General features: G+C 33.5%; 1 protein-coding gene across 2 annotated transcripts in view; it reads left to right on the forward strand.

Moving 5' to 3' along the window:
* LOC114331269 (protein O-GlcNAcase) overlaps positions 1-27,259 on the forward strand; it is a 106,895-nt gene that overhangs the window by 53,404 nt on the left and 26,232 nt on the right. For both annotated transcript variants that reach the window (XM_028280782.2, XM_050649189.1), the window contains exons 10-11: positions 2,148-2,319; positions 3,446-3,620. In XM_028280782.2, coding sequence (XP_028136583.2) covers positions 2,148-2,319; positions 3,446-3,620 — 347 coding nt within the window. The remainder of the gene's footprint in view (positions 1-2,147; positions 2,320-3,445; positions 3,621-27,259) is intronic.

Here is a 27,259-nt window from a genome sequence, read left to right on the forward strand (position 1 = left end):
TTCGTGTTTCAAGCTTTTAACAATATTTTTAAAAGTTTATCCCTCTTATTGTTCCTTAAATTTGCATATACCTAGACAAAGGAATAATGAAGTAATTCGTGAAATCTTTAAGCCGACAACCGTCTTTGAACATTCCCAAATTTCTAAGTAAACATTTTGTAAAGGACAGATTATAATTACCCAGTTAATATAATAAACCTTGTGATTGGTTATAGCGTTGGGCTATTCAATCAACGGTTATAGTTGATAAGAGGAATGGCTTTAAATAATATAACGCGAATCATTCTATAAATATAATTTGGGAAACAGTAGTGATATTCTAACTAGTCTCTACTATAGAGTGAGTTTTCTGAATAATAATTGTATACGAATTGTATTCTAAATAATAATAAAATCTTAAAAATGTTTATCCCGATACTGATTCGTTAAATTGATAAACATAATTCCATTTATAAGTGTAATACTTGACAGTTAATTTCCACGTTAACAAAAATTAAGAGAATAATTCAATTTGGACGTTACGAATTGTCTGTTACGAATTTGTATAGTTACGAATTGTCGCTGTTACGAAGTGTCCGTTACCATTTGTCCGGGTACGAACTGTCGCGTTACGAGATGTCATGAAACCAATGGCGACACCACGCTTCGAAGTGTGGAGGGTTCATTCGTCAATATTGGCTTTATTCGCACGCATAACGCATAAGCACGAATAGCAAATACGCCTATCCTCCTGTTGTCGGTTTTTGACACACTTCAAAGGACAAATATGTGGGCGCATTCACCGGAACCGCATAACAAATAACACATAGCGAAGTGTGGTGTCGCCATAAGATATAAACGTTGAGCTAAAAAGTTCGTAGGCTAACATAGAAAAAGAAATTTGATAAAATTTGATTTTATTTATTATTCAATAGGTATAGTTACCTTCGAGGGCGATACAATAGCGGTCATACAACTTTTCAATACCATTTTTGTAATACAAGTTGCCTTTAGACTCAAAATAAGCCTCAGTTGCGATGATTATCTCTTCAGTGGTGCTAAATTTCTTTCCAGCGAGGATTCTGTTGAGATCAGCGAACAGGTGGTAGTCGCTGGGAGCCATATCTGGTGAATACGGTGGCTGAGAAAGCAATTCCAAGCTCAATTCATAAAATGTTGTCATCGTTTTCATTTATTTGTGACAGGATGCGTTGTCTTGATTAAATTCTGCTTCTTCAAATGGTTTCGTTTTTTCGCGATTTCGTCCTTCAAACGCTCCAATATAACTCAATATAATAGTCACTGTTAATGTTTTTTCCCTTTTCAAGATAGTCGATGAATGTTATACCATGCGCATCCCAAAATACTGATGCAATAACCTTGCCAGCCGACTGTTGTGTCTTTCCACGCTTTGGAGTCGGTTCATCAAGTGCAGTCCACTCGGCTGACTGTCGATTGGACTCCGGTGTGAAATGATGGAGCCATGTTTAATCCATTATATCATATCGACGAAAATATTCGGTTTTATTACGATTCAACAGCTTCAAACACTTCTCAGATTCATCAAATCGTTGTCGTTTTTGATCGATTGTGAGCTCTCGTAGCACCCACTTTGCACAAAGCTTTCGCTTATCCAAATATTCATGCACAATATATCCAATACGTTCCTTTGGTATCTTTAGAGTCTCAGCTGTCTCGAACAATTTCACTTTACGGTCATCCAAAATTATTTTGTGGACTTTTTTGATGTTTTTGTCGGTAACAGCATCTTTGGGGCGTCCACTGCGTGCATCGTCCTCGGTTCTCATTTCACCTCGTTTAAACTTAGCACACCACTTCTCAACGGTTGATTTTCCTGGTGCCGAGTTCGAATAATGTTTATCAAACCGAGCCTTGGTTTCAACATTTTTGTTTTCGCTAAAAAGCAATGCTTTAGTAAGACACGAGATTCCCATTTATCCATTTTTTTAAACACAAGTTGCTTCACTCAACATGCTATATCTCCTAAACTAATAGGTGAACAGCTGTCAAATTTATACAATCAACTTTTGAAGGTTAGGGCTGACTAAAAATCATATGGATTTAATACCAGTAGTGTTATCTATGTGTAAGCCTACGAACTTTTCAACCCACATGTCAAGCTGGCGTTAATTTTTATTTGTTTTCAGCAAAGAAATATCTTTAACTTGTGACGATTTAGCCTTGTTATGTGACTTATTCTATTTACCTTTCGAACACGGAGGACAAGGATTGCAATTATTACAGGAATTTAACTGGTTAAAATCAAATGCCCATTTAGTGATAATAGCCAATCAAAGGGAGGATAAATCTAGTCCAGAGGTAAGTGGGTATATCTTTTACACACTTTTTTTATCTTTATAGAGGCTATGCTCTCAAATGTGGCAGTCCTTAAAAGAGCAAATGCTACTCGCGAGCTGCTTGATAATATCAAATGTAGAAAGATGGCTTATTTTGGACACGTAGTAAGGGGAGACCGGTATAATATTCTTCAACTTATTATGATGGGTAAAATCGAAGGACGCAGAGGAATTGGTAGAAAACATGCCTCTTGGTTGAAGAATATCAGGGAGTAGACAGGTATAAAGAAAGCAGAGCAACTATTTAGAATAGCTCGAGACAGAGATAGTGTTCAATTTTCACATGTCAAAAATATTATCATATTTTTTACTGTGTTTAATCTCTTATTAAAACTCTTAACTTTAAATAAATCTCAAGCCAGCCCTGTTCAATAGTACCATTTCATCCCTCCTATTTCTTACCCTCTCTCCTCACCCTTACAGACAGACAATATTTGGACAATTTGGGATTGAGAATTTCCTCTCTTCTCGTACACCCGCCAAAAGGTAAACCTCTCTCTCTCATCAGCCGTTCGACAGTCAACAAGTACCACTCACACCTCACACGTGAGGGTGCAATCTCTTCGCCACGATCTTTGTGGTCTGTTTCGTTTCGAACATAGCAATACGTGCACGAACAGTAATTCGGGAGTGACGCCACACACGATTTCGCAACAGTCAAAACGCGAGGCACGTGGTACGGAAACAGTCATCTCGTATGTGACCGGCTTCAGTGTTCCGGACAAGATTTCACAACTTGGTAAGACTTTATGATACATATGAATATTGTCTGTATAAAATCTTTATACTCCCACTTGAACCAGTAAGTCAACTAGCAACCCCCTAACTACAGTCCACACCCTCTGAAAGTATATTCATACTCTCACATATGTACATATTTCGTACAGATAGTTTCGCCATGTTAATCGCCAACGTCAAGGGGACTTAATAGGGCACGTTAAGAAGAAGAAGAGGGAGGGTCTGGAATCTCAAGAGACATCTCAGTGCAGGTCGCCGCCTGACTGGCCTTTGTGCAGAATTCGTTCTTTGTATTTCTGATTTAACGATTAACAAAGTTTTATTCTTTCTAAAATACATTTTCGTTCCAGGTTCAAGAATGGTTTACAAGAGCCGAAAAAATGAATGAGATATCTCAAGCGATGAATAGATTATTTGAACACATGTCCTCTTGTAATAATAGAGAGCTCCTTTATGATCTTTATTCGTATATTTGGGATATGAGAGGTGTGATATCATTGCTCAATTCGTACGTAAAATGGCTTGGTAAGTGATCCAAAGAAATAATTCAGATGGTACTCTTCTTTCCATTAAATATTAGAAAAAAATGTAGCTCAGTTAGACAGGTCTGATTGCCACAGGTCTTGGATGGTCTAGGTCTAAAGGTGCAACGAATATTTACGATGGAAATTAGGAATCACTCGGAAGTGGAAACGTGTAAAACTACATATTCAGATTGGACCATGGAACGTCAGGAGTATATTCATGACGGAATAAACCCATAATATCAAATCATATTATTTTACAAAAGTTCATAATGCAATCATAAATTGAATCCCATACTTACATTAGGAGGAAAAATTAGTACTTTTAAATAATTGGTGTAAATTAAAGGACGTTAACCATTTATATACGCAAGAGAGCTACCTCGAGTAATGATTAAAACAATCGAAAATATCTGCCAGAACAACACAATAAACGTAAAAGTAGAAGAAGAACTAACTGACCCAATTGAAGCTGGCAATGGGATGAGACAGAGGAATTCCCTCTGTCTAGTCCTCTATTGTTCAACCTGATCATGGATGAAATAATAAAAAAGTAAGAACTAAAAAGAACAGACGACGCAATGCTACACTGCAAAAAAATCGGTTCACTAAAAATTTGGTCATTTTTGATGTTTCGAATTTCCTAAACCTGTTGTCCGATTTAAGCGATTTTTTACGTTATACCCTTATTCATTGACAATATCGCTGTAATAATATTGTTGCTAGACAGTCAAACTGTCATTGTATACCGGGTGTACGAATCAAACTGTGTTTTTCTCAAAGTTCGCATCACCCTATGGATTATTCTAGCATTTATAAAATATCATCATCATCATCATCATCTTGGTGCTACAGCCCTTAGAGTGCCTCGACCTTCTCAAGCTTTCTACGCCATTCTGTTCTGTCCCTTGCTTGCATTTTCCAGTTGCCGACTCCGATCTTATCGGCATCCTGTGTTATCCCGTCCATCCACCTCAGCTTTGGTCTACCCCGTCTTCTCATTCCAACGGGTTGCGCTGTTAGAATCTTTTTTATCATGTTCGATTCAGGGGCCCGGGCTACATGTCCTGCCCACTGCAGGCGGTTTCGCTTAATTATAGTGATAATATCTTTTCCACCAAACGTATGCTTGTAGATATTCTGCAGTTCAAAGTTATATCTACGCCTCCATATTCCGTTCTCACAGACCGCTTCGAATATCTTACGTAGCACCTTTCTTTCAAAAATCGACAGAGCGGATTCATCTGTTTTAGTTAGCGTCCATGCCTCTGATCCATATGTGAGAACGGGGACTATCAATGTTCTATACAGCCTTATACGAGTTTTTTGAGACAGACGTTTGTTAGCTAAGTACTTTGATAGACTATGATAACACCTGTTTGCAATTATTATTCGTCTTTTTATTTCCTCTGATGTGTTGTTATTGGGGTTAACCGATGTCCCTAGATATATGAACTCTTTGACCGCTTCGAAGTTTTGGTCATTGATGATTAGATCTGCGTCAACATTTCCAGCTCTTGTGTTTGTGTTAGTCGCCATGAATTTTGTTTTATTTCGATTTATATGTAACCCCATTCGTTCTGCTGCTGCTACTAGCTCGGCTATGATTTCCGCAGTTCTTGCTCTGGTTCTTGTTATAATGTCCACGTCGTCTGCATATGCTAGAATTTGGACAGATCTATTGAATATTGTTCCCCTGCTATCTATATTAGCGTCTCGTACGACTTTTTCTAATGCTACATTAAAAAGTTGACACGCCAGCGCATCTCCCTGCCATTTATAAAATACTGGAATTAAAACCCAACTATAGCTTCAGGTTTTCTTAACATTTTGTCTTTCGATTCATTCGCTTATGTTGGATAATAAAAAAGTTAGGTACTTTAACAACTGGCCATGTTCGTCATCAGTATAGGGTATTTTCTAAATAAGTGCGACAAACTTTAAGGGATAATTTACATGAAAAAATAATGACAATTTGCTTTATAATCATAATAATATGTCCGCAAGCGTTTCGTTTCCGAGATACGGGATGTTCAATTTTTTTTTACAAACTGACGATTTATTTATTGCTTTAAAACCAATTAAGATATGCAAATGAAATTTGGTGGGTTTTAAGACGTAGTTATTGCACAATTTGTAACATAAAATTAAAAATTGTATATTTACCATTGGCGTGCGTACGGGTAATATTATCGGTCATAATACCCGTTTGCGCGCCAATGGTGAATATTAAATTCTTAATTGTATGTCAAAAAATGTGCAATAACTACGTCTTAAAACCCACCAAATTTGATTTGCATATCTCAACTGGTTTTAAAGCAATAAATAAATCGTCAGTTTGTAAAAATAATTGAACATCCCGTATCTCGAAAACGAAGCGTTTGCGGACATATGATTATAAAGGAAATTGTCATTATTTTCTTATGTAAAATTACCCCTTAAAGTTTGTCGCACTTATTTAGAAACACCCTGTACTGATGACGAACATGGCCAGTTGTTAAAGTACCTAACTTTTTTATTATCCAACATAAGCGAATGAATCGAATGACAAAAACAGGTTTAGGAAATTCGAAACATAAAAAATTACCAAATTTTTAGTGGATCGATTTTTTTGCACCGCAGTGTAATCTCTCAAAGTGAAGAGGGTTTACAACGTATGCTGCAACAATTTAATATAACCGCTAGAAATTTTAACATGTAAATTTCCCCAAAAAAATCTACTAAGCTGTAAATTAGAGCTGGAGGGTCAGATAATAGAACAATTGTTCGAATTTAAATATCTAGGCATCACACTTAGGCCTGGATCCCGCATACCAAAAAAAAAGTTGATTAATAGCAAGGGAATATCCGTAAACTATGTCGTTGAAAAGGGGGAGGGTTCTTTGCTTATTACGACGGTATACGACAGAGGGAGCGGGCCATGAGTGCACATCCGACGTCGTTTGATGTTCACGTAATGTTCACGAATATAAAAAATATACCCTATTGTAGGAGTAAAAAGAATTAGTAGGTATATTACTTTTATAGCATACTTTTCTTTTCGTTTTTATCACTCACAGCCTTAATAATATTGCTAGCAGTTTTGTACAGAATAACAAACAATAAAACATTGTTCTGTGTATTTAAACAAACGCTTATATACAGAACAACGTCTGGAATGGAAGCAATAAATATTAAACTGTTGAATACTCTGTGTGAAACAATTATTCTACAAGAATGAATAGAAATAAAATATTCTATTTTATTTAGTTAGTACATTGTATTCATACTTAATAAAAGAAATGGTATTGAAATCAAAACAAAATAAGTATCAAGATTTATATGATGTAGTTAAGAAAGCATAGGAACTCCGATAAAAGTGTTGTCTTTTGTCCCAATAAAGCTAATTAGTTGTACAGTGGATTGAGAGAAAAAAGTACGCGGATATTAATGAGCTACATAGTAATACTGATTTGGATACATTCGTAAATAAACTTTGATAGCTAACTTTAAAAAATCCAGAACTAACATGGAATTAAAAAAAAATCACTAAAAAGAGGGGGTTGTGAGTTGCAATTGCGACGTCGGTATGAGGGGGGGTCAACTGTAAACGACGTTTTACGACGGAAGGGGGGGGGGGAGGGTATTAAAAAGTCCAAGATTTTTACGACGTCGTTTATGGATGTTCCCCAAGCTGAAAATTTGTTAATGGCTTAACGGTATCTAGTCAGACAAACTTTTATGAAAGGGAACAGTGGAACAGGGGAAGTTTTAATTGTGGAACAGGTTAAAGTTTTAGAACGTCGACTACGAAAACGTCCCATGTATTTTGTCGGACAGAACTTCCAATGGTGTTGAACTTATTAAAACGCCCAATATTTGTCGGGCAAATTTTTTTTCATATATTATATAAAGTTTGCTATTGAATAAACTTAAAAACAACCTGCTAATTTTCACAATCATAGACTTGTCAGGATGACACGTTCCACAATTAAAATCACCGTTCCCCAATTGAAACTTCCCTGTTCCAGTGTTCCCATACATCAAAGTTTCTCCGACTAGACACCGTTAAGCTATTAACAAATTTCCAGCTTGCTGTTAATAAACTTTTTTTGGTACGCGGGATCCAGGCCTAACTAGCTATCGCCGGAAAGTTTGAAACAAAGGGAGAAGATCAAGTGAATAAAGTAAACAGAGCCGCAGAACCGCAATGAAAGGCAGAATTTACAAAACAGTCATCAGACCAATAATGACATACGCCCAAGAAACACGACCTGATACAGAGAGGACAAAAAGAATGCTAGAAGCAGCAGAGATGAAAACCTATGGAAAAAACTATGGGATAGAACTAGAAGTGCAGGTATACAGGGTGTTTCATTTGGAAACGGAAATACTTAAATGGTGAATAGATGTAACCGAGTCGGTTCTAGATATGTATACTAAATTTTTTGCCCTACCGACTTTTATAATCGAGTTACAGGATGTTTTATCTATTTTGCTCATTTCTTTTCTAAGCCATAACTTTAGAACCACCCTGTATATTTTTTTGATATTTGGTACACATTATATGTCTCATTGAAAACCCAAACGACCAATATACTAATCACTGGAAAAATCCAAGTCCGGATTAACAAAAAACTATAAAGTAATTGTGACCTTAAAACAACACCCTGTATATTGAAAATTTGAAAATCTGTTTACATATTTGAAAAGAGCACAAAAAACTAAGTTTATTGGTTCACTTCAATTTTCGGCCAGACAATTTTTTGACTTTAATTTTGAAATTATATTGAATTTTTTAAGAACTCTGACATTAAAAAGCAGGTATTATTAACTTTTAATGATAAATTAATCAAGTTAATGAATAAATACTCATTTTAAAAATAATCAGTAATTATTTACTACATTGGAACGACCCAATTACTAAGGACAAGAAAGATCCAGGTCCGGATTAACAAAAAAATATAAAGTAATTGTGACCCTGAACCAACACCCTGTATATTGAAATTTTGAAAATTTGTCTACGCATTTTAAAGGAGCATAAAAACTGTGATTAAAGGTTCATTTTAATTTTTTGCGCAGATGATTTAATTACATCAATTTTGAAATTATATTGAAATTTTAAAGAATTCTGAGAATAAAAACCAGGTATTATTAACTTTTAATAATTTAATGATAATGAATCAATACTTATTTTAAAAATACTTAATACTTATTTACTACGCTGGCTTCTTGGATTCTCTGGATTTTTAGCTGTATGCACATCATTAAAAATTAGAATTGCGAGAATTGGGATATTTTAATGCTTTATTGAAGAATTAAAAAAAACAGCTATATTTAATAAAAAAAAAATGTTTAAACAATTTAACATAAATTAAAAATATTTGAACTGTAACAGTTGCTCAAAATGTCCGCCATTGCATTTCATTGCTCGTTTTAAAAAATTTCGAATCGATTTTCTAAATACATTGTTCTTAAATTTTCTCGTAGCTTCTTGTCACCTTAACAGAATTAATCAATATGATTTCAAAATTGCCGTAATTAAATTATCTGCGCAAAAATTTGACATGCACCTTTTAACGCAGTTTCTTATGCTCTTTTAAAATACGCAAACAAATTTTCAAAAATTTCAATATACAGTGTGTTGTTTCAAGGTCACAATTACTTTATATTTTTTTTGTTAATCCGGACCTGGATTTTTCTTGTGATTAGTAATTGGGTCGTTCCAATGTGGTAAATAATTTTTGATTATTTTTAAATTTATTCATTAAATTTAATAATTTATGACTAAAAGTTAATAATACCGACTTTTCAATCAGAGTTCTTAAAAAATGCAATATATGTAATTTCAAAATAAAAGTCATAAAATTGCCTGGCCGAAAAATTGAAGTGCACCATTAAAGTTAGTTTTTTGTGCTCTTTTCAAATATGCAAACAGATTTTAAAAATTTGAATATACAGGTTGTTGTTTTAAGGTCAAAATTACTTTATAATTTTTTGTTAATCCGGACCTGGATTTTTCTTATGGTTAGTATGACGGTCGTTTGGGTTTTGAATGAGACATATGTGTACCAAATATCAAAAAAACATACAGGGTGGTTCTAAAGTTATGGCTTAAGAAAGAAATGGGCAAAATAGATAAAACACCCTGTAATTTGGTTATAAAAGTCGGTAGGGCAAAAAATGTAGTATATCTAGAACCGGCTCGGTGAAATATCCTGTATAACGGAGATACAAGATGGACAACATTAATAACAGGGTAAAAAACAGAAGAATAGTAAGGACGGAGAGAGACGGTTCCCCAATAGGAACACAATCAGTGGGAAGACCACGAAAACGGTGGAATCACAACTTTCTGGAAGCACATGGAAAGAATAAAGAGAGTCATATCTACACAAAAAGAAGAAAAATAATTGGTTCCGACTGCCTTCCAGACGTCCACCTGAAAATCTCCCCAGGACCCACCTAACCATACAAAAATCCCATAAACTCAAATATGTATCTCCCATGTCTCAAAGACAAACTAGATAAAATCAGAACTGTCAATTTTGTTTGTAGTTTTTAATTTCAAATAAGTTTGGTAAATTTCGAATGGTTACATATTTCAATTTTTTCTAGTATAAAGTGGTGGAAGAGCGTATTAATGATGTCATAAATAGTATTTATATTGTTAATATTGTTTTCATTTGAAACTCACAATTTTTACTAGTGTTTGTACGTTGTAAAGAATAAAATACAGTATATACCTTAAGTGTAAGAGTATGCAGGTAAATCATAATTCACAGACCTGTATTTTTGTCGTTCTATTTTTACTAATAGGTTTTAATAGTCGATCATAAAAACATTTTATTGCTTTAAATTAACAATCTAATTGGTGTTAAATAAATCAACTATGTTTGAATAAAATAAAATTATTTATACTCACAATCTACTATTACGTCAACATCGAATTGTACCTGCTTCGACGAATATTAATGAATCAGAGTCTTTATAATCAACTACTTAGAAGTTTGGTTCTCGTCTTCAGTTGATGACAAAATACAGCCACAACACTTCTGGTAGCCTGTCGGACGACATATTATCTCCAGTTAAGGCCTAATAGGCTATAAGGCCTTTGGGGATTTTAAATTTTTAATAATAACATATACAATTACAACTTTGGTCTTTTTGTTTATTTTAAAATAGCATAATGTTTAGATCTTCAAGTCCTGCCTCTAAAGTGTGTAAAAGTATTTGAAATGTTGCTATACCCTGTTTTTAAACTATACTCTGCTTTTAAACTAGAAGGAGTAATTTAAATTTACCGCGTCGTCATGCTTGTTTTGTAATTGGTCCTACCACTGGCACGTTTACTCCACTGTTATGAAATTTTGACACTATTGACATTTCATAGATTAATTAACTTATATCGGCGATTTTTTGTGTTTTCTGCGTTATTCCTTTAATTTTTAGATTTTTAGTCTGCTTTTATATAAAAATCAGTTGTTTTTAGAAGTCTTTAGCGATGTATTAGTATAATACACTAAGCATCAAAATTAACGCACCACCTTAAAAATGGGACATTTTCGATGTTTCGTATTTCCTAACCCTGTTGTCCGATTTTAGTGATTTTTTCAATATGTTATAGCTTTATTTTTCAAAAATATAGGTGTAATAATATTGTTGCTAAACAGATAAGTGTCATTGTATACCGGGTGTACCAATGATAGTGTGTTTTTTTCCTCAAACTTTGGAACACCCTGTGGCATATTCTAGCGTATATAAAATATTGAAATTAAAACTGTATAGCCTTAGGATTTCTTAAAATTTTGCTTTTAGATTCATTCGCTTACGTTGAATAATAAGAAAGTTAGGTACTTGAACAACTAGCAACGTTCTTCATCAATACGGGGTGTTTCTAAATAACTGCGACAAACTTTAAGGGGTAATTCTGCATGAAAAAATAATGATCGTTTGCTTTATAAACATATGTCAGCAAATGCTTTGTTTCCGAGATACGGGATGTTGAATTTTTTCTTACAAACTGACGATTTATTTATTGCTCTAAAGCTGATTGAGATATGCAAATGAAATGTAGGTTTTAAGAGGTAGTTATTGCGCATTTTTTTACGTACAATTAAGAATTTTATATTCACCATTGGCGTGCATACGGGTAATATGACCCGTATGCACGCCAGTGGTGACTATAAAATTCATAATTGTATGTCAAAAAATGTGCAATAACTACTTCTTGAAACCTACTAAATTTCATTTGCATATCTCAACCGGTTTTAGAGCAATAAATAAATCGTCAGTTTGTAAGAAAAAAATCAACATCCGTATCTCGGAAACGAAGCATTTGCGGACATATGTTTATAAAGCAAACGGTCATTATTTTTTCATGCAGAATTACCCCTTAAAGTTTGTCGCACTTATTTAGAATCACCCTCTATTGATAAAGAACGTTGCTAGTTGTTAAAGTATAGTCCGTCCGCTATAACTTTTCCTATGCGGTACGATTCATTTTCAATCAAATTAAGTCAAAACAGAAAGTGAAACGTACGCCGATGTGTGTAGTATATAAGGTTTGTTCGTAGTACGATCCAATCGATCAGCAACCGTTGCCAACCATCAGACGCATGCGCACTTAACAGTTAGCGCTGCGCAGTTAACAGTTCGAGTTCGTAGACTACGAACGCGCTTGCGTCTGACGGTTGGCAACGGTTGCTGATCGTTCTACGAACAAACCTATAGTATACAGTATACAAAATGTATATACACATCGACGTTCGTTTCAATTTATGTTTTGACTTAATTTGATTGAAAATGAATCGTACCGCATGGGAAAAGTTATAACGGACGGACTATACCTAACTTTTTTATTATCCAACACAAGCGAATGAATCAAAAAGCAAAATATTAAGAAAGCCTAAGGCTACAGTTGAGTTTTAATTTCAATATTTTTTATACGCTAGAATATTCTACAGGGTGTTACAAACTTTGAGGAAGAAACACACTATCATTGTTACACCCGGTATACAATGATACTTATCTGTTTAGCAACAATATTATTACAATAATATTATTGAAGAATAAAGTTGACATATTAAAAAATCACTAAAATCGAACAACAGGCTTAGGAAATACGAGACATCAAAAATGTCCCATTTTTAAGGCAGTGCGTTAATTTTGACGCTTAGTGTGTAATATTTTATGGATTTCTGTCGAAGGTCAACATTATCAACAAAAAAAGATGTATTCGGTGATTTTTCTAGTGACATTATTGGATGTGAATCTGTCTTTTGAGTTTACTTCTCCTGGTTTAAAAACAGGGTATAGGAGGAGTAAATTTAAAAGACAGATTCTTTATCTTCTTCTTCTTTTACTTCTTGGAGATCTTTCGATCTGTTTAAATCTGAAGCTGCCTCTGGTTAATTTCCTGGGAGGTAGATTTCCAACTATCCCTCCATCTTTACACACAGATTCACACTCAATAATGTCACTAGAAAAATCACCAGATTTATCTTCTTTTTTGGTTGATCATGTCGACCTTGGACGGTAATCCATAAATATTATATTTTAGTAATACGTCGCTAAAGAGTTCTAAAAACAACTGTTTTTTTATATAAATGCAGACAAAAATCTAAAAATTAAAGGAATAACGTAGAAAATGCAAAGAATCGCCGATATAACTTATAGTCCTGTCGCCAGTGGGGGTACAACGGCCTCGTAATTCAGAAGGACTTACCCAAGTTTTTTTTATGTATTTTGACCCGTAGAACACGAATTTTTTGGGTAACAGTCGATCCGGATGTCGATAAGATTGTTATAAACAAAGAACTTGAGGAATCACATAACAGCGATTTTTCGCAAAACAAAACATTGTTTTGTATTTTTTCGGTCATTCTAAGCAAAAAACGTTTTTACAAGTTTTTTCGTAGGATGCATAGTTTTCGACATAAACGCGGTTGAACTTTCAAAAAATCGAAAAATTGCAATTTTTGAACCCGAATAACTTTTGATTGAAAAATAAAATAGCAATTCTGCTTACTTGTGTAGGAAACAAAGGTTGAACCTTGCAAAATGGACACAAGTCCGGTTTTATTTTTTTTCTGGTATATCAAGGGGTGCTTATTATAAGACTAATTTTTTCTGAAAAAATTTCGCCCCGGAACCTCCCTTTTCACCCCTTTAAAGGGGGTAATTTGTGGTTTTTGCGGAACGTAGCCCTTCCTGTAACTTTTACAGAAAATTTCTTTTATATAAATATGAAGAGGACTATATTTTCTACGATCTATTTCCGACATCATCTCTCTATCATCCACCGTTTAGCGGGAGTGGCGCCCTAAAGTTGACAAGTTTTTAAAAAAGATGTTTTTAAAAAAATATATATTTTTCCCTAACTGTAGCGGAAATTAAGAAGAAAGCCTACGGCAATTATTCACAAATAATTGACTGATTTTTTGGTATAGGTTTCACTTAAGGGTAGTTGCCCTTTTTTTAATTACAGGGTGTTACATTTTAAAAAACCTCTTTTTATACCATCTGAACCGTTTATGCTAGAGTAAAAAGACTTTCAGCGATTACCCATATACTGGTGCTATTTACAAATTTTTATAATGCACCCCCATTTTTTTCCCGGAACCACCCCAAAAAAAAGAAGAATTAATAAATAAATTGATTTTCTTGGAATCCTTCACACACAATGCCCTTTATTAATATGCTTCATATATCATTTTGTGCACGTTATTATTACCCATGCATGGACACCAAAAGCAATTTTCTAGTGCAACCCCTGTAGCAAAAAAAAAATAAATAAAATGGGGGGTTGAAAATTCTTTTTTGTTTTTTGCTTTTTGATCTATATGGGCATATGCTTCATCAATAGTGCTTTTGAAAAATATATATGGTTATTGCAACATCTCTGCGAAAACCACCCCTATCCTTGAAAATATACTGCAGAAGCTACCCCTATCCCTTGGAGAACATGTTTTTACGATTTTCTCATTACCTATGTATTATTTTTAAACAAAACTTATACAAGGTTAAAGACCACTATTTACTCTAAAAATTATGTCGTATTCATTTTTTCGTATAAGCAACCGTTACGGCACAGTGGCGCCGTAAACCTCATATATGCTTTGGCGGGCTCCAGTTTTTGTTTTTTTTTTTCGTCATCTTTTCGTTTTATTGATAAAGTACTTATGCAAAATAAAACAACACAGTGTAACCTACAAATTATGACTTATGCACATTTTACATTCTTTGCTCCCCAAAGCCACAGTGGTGGCCCAAAATAAATTTTTGCAAATTTTCGCCACCTACATGCATTTTATTGCATTAATGCTACCTTAACAGCACAATATTTACCCTTACGTGGTCGCTACGCAGTGGCAGATCCAGGGAGGGGTGATGGGGGTGATCACTTACCCCCCCCCACCCCGTCTCAAACCAATTGATATTATATTCAAAGATTATAAAAATATTCATTTACTTTTATAGAAATTTAACCAATTGGCACCCCCCTCTTAACGATGCTGGATCCGCCACTGTCGCTAAAGCATAAAAAGTCATTCTTATAAAAATAATATTAATATAATATAAGTATTTCTATAAAAATAAATGAATATTTTTATAATCTTCAAATATAATATCACTTGGTTTGAGAGGGGTGGGGGTGATCGCCCCCATCACCACTCCCTGGATCAGCCACTGCTTAGGTGAATATTGTGCTATTAAGATAGCATTACCGCAATAAAATGCGTGTAGGTGGCGAAAATATGAAAAAATTTATTTTGGGCCACCACTGTAGCTTTGGGGAGCAAAGAATGTAAAATGTGCATAGGTCATGATTTGTAGGTTAAACTGTGTTGTTTTATTTTACATAAGTACTTTATCAATAAAACAAACAGATGACGAAAAAATAAACAAAAACTGGAGCCCGTTAAAGCATATATGAGGTTTACGGCGCCACTGTGCCGTAACGGTTGCTTAAACGAAAAAAATGAATGGGAGCTAATTTTTAGAGTAAATAGTGGTCTTTAACCTTGTATAAGTTTTGTTTAAAAAAAATGAATAGGTAATGAGAAAATCGTAAAAACATGCTGGATAAGGTATAGGGGTAGTTTCTGCAGTATATTTTCAAGGATAGGGGTGGTTTGCGCAGGGATGTTGCAATAACCATATATATTTTTGAAAAGCACTATTGATGAAGCATATGCCCATATGGATCAAAAAGCAAAAAACAAAAAAAAAATTTCAACCCCCCATTTTATTTATTGTTTTTGGCTACAGGGGTTGTACTAGGAAATCGCTTTTAGTGTCCATGCATGGGTAATAATAACTTGCACAAAATGATATATGAAGCATCTTAAAGAAGGGCATTGTGTGTGAAGGATTCCAAGAAAATCACTTTATTTATTAATTCTTCTTTTTTTTGGGTGGTTCCGGGAAAAAAATGGGGGTGCATTATACAAATTTGTAAATAACACCAGTACGTGGGTAATCGCTGAAAGTCTTTTTGCTCTAGCATAAACAGTTCAGATGGTATAAAAAGGGGTTTTTTAAAATGTAACACCCTGTAATTAAAAAAAGGGCAATTACCCTTAAGTGAAACTTATACCAAAAAATCAATCATCTATTTGTGAATAATTTCCGCAGCATTTCTTTTTAATTTCCGTTACAATTACGGAAAAATATATATTTTTTTAAAACATCTTTTTTAAAAACTTGTCAAATTTGGGGCGCCACCCTTGCTAAACGGTGGATGATAGAGAGATGCTGTCGGAAATAAATCGTAGAAAATATAGTCTTCTTCATATTTCTATAAAAGAAATTTTTTGTAAAAGGTACAGGAAGGGCTACGTTCTGCAAAAACCATAAATTACCCCCTTTAAAGGGGTGAAAAGGGGGGTTCCGGGGCGAAATTTTTTCAGAAAAAGTTAGTCTTATAATAAGCACCCCTTGATATGCCAGAAAAAAAATAAAACCGGACTTGTGTCCATTTTGCAAGGTTCAACCTCTGTTTCCTACACTATACCGCATTTGAAAGTTCAAGTCAAATTCTATCGGTTTTGATAACTTTCATTGCTAAAAATTAATATTTTTATCGTTAAACAAAGCTATAAATACATAGTGATTGAATGATATTTTCAATGCATTTCCCATTTGAAATCGAACGAGTAGGCGCGCATACACACAATTTCTACGTAGATTACGTACATTAAAACGCATGCATTGGGCACGGGAAACACTATGTGTTTATGGCTTTGTTTAACAAACAAAAACTTAATTTTTAGCAATGCGAATAATCAAAACCGATAGAATTTGACTTGAACTTTCAAATGCAGTAAGCAGAATTGCTATTTTATTTTTTAATCAAAAGTTAGTCGGGTTCAAAAATTGCACTTTTTCGATTTTTTGAAAGTTCAACCGCGTTTATCTCTAAAACTATGCATCCTATGAAAAAACTTGTAAGACCATTTTTTGCTGAGAATCACCCAAAAAATACAAAAAAATGTTTTGTTTTGCGAAAAATCGCTGTTATGTAATTCCTCAAGTTCTTTGTTTATAACAAACTTATCGACATCCGGATCAACTGTTACCCAAAAAATTCGTGTTCTACGGGTCAAAATACATGACAAAACTTGGGTAAGTCCATCTGAATTAAGGAGGCCGTTGTACCCCCCCTGGCGACAGGACTATTAATTAACCTATGAATTTTAAATGTCAATAGTGTCAAAATTTCATAAGTGTCGATAGTTTCAAAATTTCATAGTTTAGTGGAGTAAACTTGCCTGCTGTTGGACCATTACAAACAAGCATTACGGCGCGGTAAATTTTAATTACTCCTCCTGGTTTAAAAACGAGGTATAGTAAAAATAAATTAATAGTCATAATAATTTACCTTACAACTTACAACTACAAACCTATTTACTTTATAAAGGTACGCATATGACATCATTGATAAAGTAAAAACGTATTTTATATTCAACTCATGATTTGGCCACAAATTCCCAATATTTTAATTATTTCACCGAACTGTCCATTTTTAGTTGTAGTTATCTAGGGCGTAATTTGTTTTGTCCATTTTTTAATATTTCAGCTCTGGCATTTTGTCTGCAGATGGTATATTTGACATCAAATAGGTTTGCATATGGCGTCTTCAGTTGCAGGTATGCGCGATAGAACGGCAGAGCGGCGTTGCGCAAGCGATTTGTTTTTGTTTATTACTAGGTTGTTCAATAAGTTTTGCGGTTCGATAAGAGAGGGCGTTGCTACTGGCCTAATTTTATTTTGTTATGCTGTCACTTCATTCTTTGTTTACAAGCCATTTATTATCGACGTGTCACATGTTTTACAATGAAAACACAAATACAAAAGTAATTGAATTTTTATTTTTGGAAGGTTTAAAAGCAAAGGAAATTTATTAACGAATGTTGAAAGTGGCAGGATCGCCATGTCGTGTTGGGTCCTTAAGGGACGGAAAGGGAGCCAACTATCGGAACTAGGCAAACATTGACTCTAACTTATACTTGTATTTAAAGGTTTACAACATCCATAATCGCACGGTTAGGAAGATGTTGTTTCGCGGGGTAGTCGTTCAGACGCCCATCTCGCACAAATGCTAACTATAATAACAATCTATAATGAAATATTAATGCCTCTCTTTTACTCCTCTTCAGGCTTTTATATCAATCTTTATTTTGGACTTTGAAAGTAAACGATACGTGAGTATCGTTACTTACTAGCGAGGTTACCTAAACAAACTTTATTAATCAACCTTCGCTTTGTTTGTAATTATAGAAACAACATCTTCTGTATCGACCTAATTATAATTATGCTTAAATTATATACATATTTTGGATACATATTATATTATACAGTAACACTGTTACTAATAAACGAAGTATAAAAGTTATACTGAGAATAAATCAGGTATAGGCAAAATCACTACCAATAAACATGGAATAACTTAGGTATAGGTTATACTTGGTATAAGAATTTAGTCCAAGTTTATACCGACCCACACCCTTGTTTAAGTCTGGTATAACCTATTTTGTGACTGTCAAAGTCATCAGAAGGAAAAATATATTATTTTTTTATTTGTTTTGTGAGTAGATATATATAGGTAATAAAAAAAATGTGTTTAAGAGGTATTGCAGCTAACGAGGAAGTTGATAATTTAATTAACCTGATGGAAACTACACGAAAAAGGAAAACTTTCAAAGAAAGCATAAATTCCTTTTCAAATACTGCACAATAAAAATGTGGTTTCCTTAAGATGATGTAAGGTTTTTAGAAAAATTAACAGGTGATTCACTTACTGTGAACAAGCGAGGATGAGGCTTATCCTCCACTTTACAAGAATAATAAGGTCTTTATTTTCTATAATATGTAGAAAATCTCTCACAATATTCTTCAAAATATGCTGAAATTAGTGTATTTACATTGCATTTATAAGTAAAATAAATCAATTTGTTTACTTTTTCTTTAGTTTCCCATTTAATGCAACGTTCTCTTTTATTTGAAGCCATTTTATGAAATACTCAAACTCAACATACAACATACGAAATAACGATTTACTAAAATATAGCAGACAATAACAAAGTTCTAAAAAATGAAGGAATTTGGTTTGTCAGTTGTAGAGAAAAGTCAAAATTGACATATTTCACCCGTTTCATATCGTTGTTTTATGCATTTGTGTAGAAGATTGCGCCGTTGCCAAACTATTATTTCGGAATAAAGTGGGAATACTTATAACTAACTTATACCGAGTTTATTGGTAACAAATTATTTTCGTATTATATCTACCTTATATTTAGGATAAGTATTCTAGATATAAATACGGAATAACCTTAGAATACGAGTGTTTTATTAGTAAGGCAGTAAGGGTTTTTCCCTTACTGAACAATATAAGGACTCTTCGCCTTCGATTAGTACAGTACAAAGATGGGTGACTGAATTCAAACGTGGTCGTACAAGTCTTGCAGACGATCAACGTCAAGGGCGTTCAAAAACACCAACAACCCCAGAAATAGTAAAAAAAAATACGGGATATGGTATTGGAAATTCGTCGAGTGATTGAAAAAGATTTAGTAGAAGCCCTAGGCATCTCATTATACTCTGGGCTAATTAGCAAAATACAAGGAAAAGTTATACGATTGTATATATTAATAATATAGGCATGCAAAGTCCGCAGATAGTGTGCTACTTTTTTTATAAACAAAATGGCGCCCGAAAATCGTGTTTTTTTTTTAATTTTTGCTCTATAACTCCAAAGATTTACACCAAAAACACCCAAATAAAAATTCACCTGAATTAAATTCTGCATAGAAGCGTGTTTTTCCCGATTTACTTCGACGAAAATTTTCCCCGGAAAATGCGGAATTTAATTGTGGTGAATTTTTATTTGGGTGTTTTTTGGTGTAAATCTTTGGAGTTATAGAGCAAACATTGAAAAAAAACACGATTTTCGGGCGCCATTTTGTTTATAAAAAAAGTAGCACACTATCTGCGGACTTTGCATGCCTATATTATTAATATATACAATCATAAGATTCGATTCCAGCAATAAAATTGCTGGTAAATAACTTTTCCCAAAAATGGCCTGTTCTCCGATAATCTGCCCAGACTATTAGGCAGTGTAAGAATATTCTGACTGAAGTATTGGGTTCCAGAAAGCTATGTTCAGAAGCTAATAACAGAACAAAAACACGACTTTCTCGTAACATTTAGAGCGTTTTCGAAAGGATAAAGTAGATTTTTTGCGTCGATTCATCACTATGGATGAGACGTGGGTATATCACCACGATCTTGAATCACAAAAAAAAAGCTAAAGAGTGGTGTGAACCTAGTTCTTCGGCTACGAAACGAGTTCGCGTCCAGAAATCGGCCAAGAAGGTGTTAGCATCAGTTTTTTGGGATGCGAGAGGAATTTTGTTTGTGGATTTCAGTTTACAAACTGCTAAAACAATAAATTCTGAATATTATTGTAACCTTTTGGATCAGCTAAAGGAAAAAACTCGTGAAGAAAGACCCAGTTTGCAGAAGAAAAAAATCCTTTTTTATCAGGAAAATGCAGCGTGTCATAGGAGAATTTTAACAATGGCTAAAATCCATGAATTAAAGTTCGAATTGTTGGAGTGTCCACCGTATTCAGCACATTTGGCCCCTAGCGACTTCCATCTGTTTCAATACCTAAAAAAAAATCATGCGTTGAAAGCGTTTTTTATTAAATATATATATCCAATCCTGTTACTCCATGAAAGAGCATAGGACATCCACGAAGCTTCTCCATTATCCTCTATTTCTGGCCATGGTTGCTATTTCTCCCCAGGTTTTCTTCATACTTTTGTGGTCTTCTTCAATGGTACTCCTCCATGTTTTGGTCGGGCGTCCTCTGCTTCTTCGTCCAACTGCATTCCATTTGAGTGCCTGTTTTGTTATGTCTGCATTTTCTTTCCTCAGGGTGTGTCCCAGCCAGTTCCATCTTTTCCTCTTTTTTGTTGTTCTTTTGAGTGCCTGTTTTGTTATGTCTGCATTTTCTTTCCTCAGGGTGTGTCCCAGCCAGTTCCATCTTTTCCTCTTTTTTGTTGTTCTGATAGGTTCTTGTTTGGTTTTCCTCCATAGTGCTACATTTAATATGGTATTGGGCCAATATACCTTTAGAATTTTACGTAGACATCTATTTACAAAAACTTGGATTTTATTTAAATTTCCGTCAGTTATTGCCCATGTTTCACTCCCATAAAGTAGCACAGTTTTCGCGTTACTATTAAATTGCCTTATTTTAGTATTTCGGCTAATCTGTGTTGATCTCCATATATTTGAGAGGGTTCCAAAGGCTTGTTGTGCTTTTCGTATTCTCTGTTTAATATCTGCTTGAGCTCCACCTTTTGCACTGATTATACTGCCTAGGTAGCAAAATTCTTGAACCTGTTTTATTTCTTGTTGGTTGATGTATAGTTTATCACAGTTAGTTACTCCTATTCTCATCTCTACTGTCTTATTCGTGTTGATTTTAAGACCCAGTTCTGCCGATTTTACCTCTAGCTTCCTTAACATGCTCTTCATATATCATCTATTGTGTTCGCTACGAAACAGATATTATCTGCGTATTCCATATCTGCTAGTTTCTTGTTCTGAAGGTAGTTCCAAGGGATCCCATTTTGTCTTTCAATTGTTTTTTCCAGTATATGATTAAGACATATATTGAAGAGCAAAGGTGACAGTATGCAACCTTGTTTTAAACCTACTTCAATTGGTATTTTATCTGTCATTTGCTCTTTATGCAATACCTGACATGTTGTTTTCTGATACATCATTTTGATTATTCCAATGATCTTAGGAGGTAACCTATTTAACCTTAAGATTTTCTACAGGGCTGTATGTTTTATGCTGTCGAAGGCTTTAGCAAAGTCTATAAAGGCCATTATCAAGGCTGCGTTCTTCTCTATAGTTTCGTCTATGATGATTCTTGCCGTCGAAATTTGGTGTATACAGGATCTTCCCCTTCTGAAACCCGCTTGTTCTTTTCTGAGAGTTTTTTATCAAATGATGAAGTCATAACAGCTGTGGAAGCGTATTTTGCAGCCCTTTCAGATTCTTCTGCAGGGATGGAATTTATAAATTGGAATCTCGTTGGAACAAGTGTATTGATGTTCAGGGAAACTATTACTGAATAATAAAGTGTATTTTAAACCATAAAATCGTGATTTTCTTATCGAACCGCAAAACTTATTGAACAACCTAGTATGGCTGATAACGCAAAAATGGACAGTCGTGTTAACTAAATTCATGAAATATTGAAACCTGTAAAATACGTTTTTCAAATTGTTATTAACAATGGTTCTTTTTAGCTCAATTCTTTGGTCAAATTTTCTTAATTGCCGTCTTTATGAAAATATCAATTGTTATTTGAAAAATGTTTATAAATAATTATTTGGCCTCTATTCCTCACAGTACCAATATCATACTTACAATAGATGTTCAACTATTGCTGTTTTTCTTTTGTGTCTTGTTTTATCCTAAGTACATTACATTGTATAGAAAATGTTAGTATTACACAATAACGTCGAACCAAAGCAGAGCTTATGTGGCTAAAAATACTCTGATATTTCTTACTTGCAAACTCAGGTAATTCTTTTAAATCCATGTAAGAGGAACGAGGAAGTGGGATATAAAAAAAGGATTTCACATAGCTAAAGCATGACACTTAATCTCGCTAGCGGCTCCTGGTTGTATAAATAAACATTTAGATTATGTTTATTCTCGTTCGAAGATTTTAAGACGCAATTCGAAATGTTAAATAAAATCCTTATGAAATTTTTATGATATACCGAGTGGACAAAAGCCATCAAATATAGGATGTTAAAAAGTGAAAAAGGTTGAAGAAACTGTTAGGGCAAGAATAGTAGAAAAAATGTTTTGGAACATGAAGGAAAGTCCTAATACAATTTGAAGGAATATGGCTAGTATCAATTTTGCAATTTTATATCGGCAAATTGTAATGGAAGCTACCCACGCCTAAGCTTTGGGCACGGTACTCACAGAAGAAGAAGGCTCATTAGAAATACCGCTATTGAAATACGTGGAAATTGTCAGGAATGAAGTTTGAGAATAAAGAAACCTGAAAGTAGTAATACCAAAAGCCAAAGCAGAAGCGTGTAGCAGGAGGAGGAGAAACAAAGATATACAGGGTGTTAGTAAATAAGTATGAAAAACTTTAAGGGATAATTCTACATGAAAAAATAATGGCAGTTTACTCTATAAACGTATGTCCGCAAATGCTTTATTTCCGAGATACAGGGTGTTGAAATTTTTATTTCAAACTGCCAATTTTTTTATTGCTCTAAGACCGGTTGAGATATGAAAATTACATTTGGTGGGTTTCAAGAGGTAGTTATTGCGCATTTTTTGGCAAACAAATAACAATTTTATATTCATCATTGGCGCGCCTACGGGTAATGGTCTGAATTTTTTTAAAGACAAAAATGGTACGCCACTGAGATATTTCAAATTAAAAATTATTTTTGTATTCCACGTTTAATTTATGAAAAATAACCTTTCTTGTATTTTTTTCCTACGGTGCACCGTTTTTATGCGAAAAAATAAAACACCTTCGAGCGTATTTTTTATTTCTTAATACATTATCAAGAACTCTCCAATATAATAATACCAAAGTAGAGCAATAACAGAAAATATTACTAAAAAGATTTTAACTAGGTGCAAAGCTACAACAAATGTTCAAAATTACCTCCTTTAAAGGTGACAGAATAATTTTATATTCCCTATTGGCGCCCGTACAGGTAATGGTCTGAACTTTTTAAAGAAAAAAATAGTACGCCACTGAGAAACGTCAAATTAAAAATCAGTTTTGAATTCCTCGTTCAATTTACGACAAAATATCATTCTTGTCTTTTTTCATATGCGGTGCCGTTTTTATACAAAAAAATAAAACATCTTAGCGCTTACAAATTATTCGAGGTAGATTCCATATGCATAGAAACTTATTTCAAATACTTTGTAAACGTTAAGATATTTTATTTTTTTGCATAAAAACGGCGCCTCATATGAAAAAAAGACAAAACGATTTTTGGTCGTAAATTGAACGAGGAATTCAAAAATGATTTTTAATTTAAAAAATCTCAGTGGCGTACTATTTTTTGCTTTAAAAAATTCGCGCCAATGATGAATATAAAATTACGCTGTCACCTTTAAAGGAGGTAATTTTGGACATTTGTTGTAGCCTTGCACATAGTTAAAATCTTTTTAGAAATATTTTCTGTTATTGTTCTAGTTTGGCATTATTATATTGGAGATATCAAGAGAGTTCTTGATAATGTATTACGAAATGAAAAATACGCGCGAAGATGTTTTATTTTCTTGCATAAAAACGGTGCACCATATGAAAAAAAGACAAGATAGGTTCTTTATCATAAATTAAACGTGGAATACAAAAATAATTTTTAATTTAAAATATCTCAGTGGCGTACTATTTTTTTCTTTAAAAAAAATCAGACCATTACCCGTAGGCGCGCCAGTGATGAATATAAAATTATCATTTGTTTGCCAAAAAATGCGCAATAACTACCTCTTAAAATCCATCAAATTTAATTTTCATAGCTTAAAAAGTCTAATGCCCGGTTGCAACAACAGATCTTAAGATTAAGTCGAGAATATCATAAGAATTAATATAATATAATTATAATATATTACAATAAGAATACCATAATATAATAATAGATACAATTGATAATAAGGTAAGAACCTAAAATTATGGTGCAACGTAAGCGATACTCAAGAAGGCCCTATCTATAAGTAGAGCTTAGCTAAGCTGGAGCTTAAGATCTGTTGGTGCAACCAGGCATTAGAGCAATAAAAAAATTCGCAGTTTTAAAAAAAAATTTCAACACCCCGTATCTTGGAAACGAAGCATTTGCGAACATACGTTTATAGAACAAACTGTCATTATTTTTTCATTATCCCTTAAAGTTTTTCATACTTATTTACTAACACCCTGTATACAATAGCCAAATATAGAGCAAAGAAAGCAGAAGATGTTAATCAAATTAGTATCCAAGATGAAAATAATAAATTACTAATTCACGAAAAGGATGTAAAAAAGTAGTTTGGCAGTTTATTAAGAGCCAACAGTAGCGCATCATCAATATAAGTTCGGGAGATAGTAGCACACCTTTTTTCTAAAGTTCTGCGAAACTTTGGCAACAGTGAATCGGGATTATTTGACATAACTTGAATATTGTGACATCATACTCATAGACGCGCTAAATGGAAGTAATAGAAAACAATTTTATTATCAGTAAATAAATATTTATAAAAATAAATATTTAAATTTAAATTTTAAACTATTGATGATATTTCTAGACTAAAAATCCTCCTAAAACTTTATATACTCGCATTAGAATTCGAAATATTGTTACGTAAAATATACTTACCTACAAGTAAAACTCACAATTAACAATAATCTATTTTTTCAAATAGTCCAACAACTTAGTTCTGTTACACAAAAATATAATAAATTAATTATAATGAAACACTACTTTCCTATGGATCAATACTAACGAATTCTTAAAATAATACACTACTGCACTGAACAGATATCGATACAGATAACAGAACAGATAAGAGAATCGTGCTATTACACTTAGAAATCTGACGCAGGTTTGTCAAAATGACAGTGACTATTTCTGCATGTTGCCTAATCAGTTATTAATTATAATATGTTCGATTTGTTGTTAGAGATAAAAAATTTTAGTAGTTCCATGTGACACAAAATCTAGGCATGGGATAAAAAAGTTTATCTGAATAAAGTGTATTTTTTTGTTCTTCTTAATGGCGGTACAGGCTCGTTTTTTTAACATTGTATTTAATTAGAGAGTAATTTCCACATACTAACATATTTCTCAAATTGAGTCCTATACCGCAATTCTTTACTAGGTATATGACGAATATGTGTGCCAAATATCTCGACAAAATATTCAAAATTAAAGCCGCAATCTTGGAACGTGTTTCCGTTTTGATGACGCGCTACTGTAGCCTCTTAAAGAAAAAAGTTTTAAAACTTAGAAGAAACTTAAAATAGAGCATTTGGAATGTTCATTTACAGATGGAGTTACTACAATTAAAATGACATCTTTGGATGGTGAAATTATCGTGAAAAGCAATAGTTTTAAGAACCTAGGATCGGTATAATAGCACGACAATATATCTAAGAGACTCATTAATGTTCAGCTATTATTCGAGGTGTGAAGTTCTATCAACAAGGGATCTACCAGGTAGACAAAACAGGTAGGCTCTACCTGTTTTATGGAATGATCCCTTGTTTATTTAAGTACACATTTTTAACAATAGTACCCTGTTGTACTGAATATTAATGACTCTCTTGACTTTATTGTAGAACTATACAGAGTAATGGAGAAATAGATGAAGATACATACAGTGTAATTAGGGTTGGATGGATGAAGAGGCAGGAAGCGAGTGGTGTGTTGTGTGACAGAAACATTCCAATGAAGCTGAAGGGAGAATTCTGTGAAACAACTCTAAGACCAGTTATAATGTATGGAATTGAATGTTGGGGAGTTAAAAGAAAGAGGAATAACGAATTCATGTGGAAATGAAAATGCTTAAATGGATGAGTCGAATGCTTAAATGGATGGTAAAAAAGGATAAAATTAAGAATGCGTATATTAGGGGAAGTCTTAAGAGTACCTGAGAGTACCAATTGATGCCAAAATGAGAGAGCATGGGGTTAAGATGGTTTGGTTATGTTTAACTTTACAGAGTGGACAAAAAAATTCCTACATTTTATAATAATAAAATATCAGTATTAAAATTAAGCTTTATGAGCTTATAATTTGCCAATATTTTATGTATGAGTCAGTATTTTGAATTACCAGTAAACATAGATTTTTTAGCTCCCTTTTAATTTTTTGCCATTTAATTTTTAGAACGTATTAGTTTTTTTTAAATTATATTTTCTATTTATTTTTGAATTCTTTTCCACTTTCTTTTCTTACAATAATCAATCAGTGTTATATGTCATTTTCCGTGCATCAGGGACACATTTTATATTCTGTTGGAAATTCTGTGTATGTTTTATACAATACGTTTAGTTTTCCATTAGATATAGACGACTGAATGAAGCGTTAAAATCGGCAA

This window comes from Diabrotica virgifera, chromosome 4 (assembly GCF_917563875.1).
Source record: "Diabrotica virgifera virgifera chromosome 4, PGI_DIABVI_V3a".
Lineage (NCBI taxonomy): Eukaryota > Metazoa > Arthropoda > Insecta > Coleoptera > Chrysomelidae > Diabrotica > Diabrotica virgifera.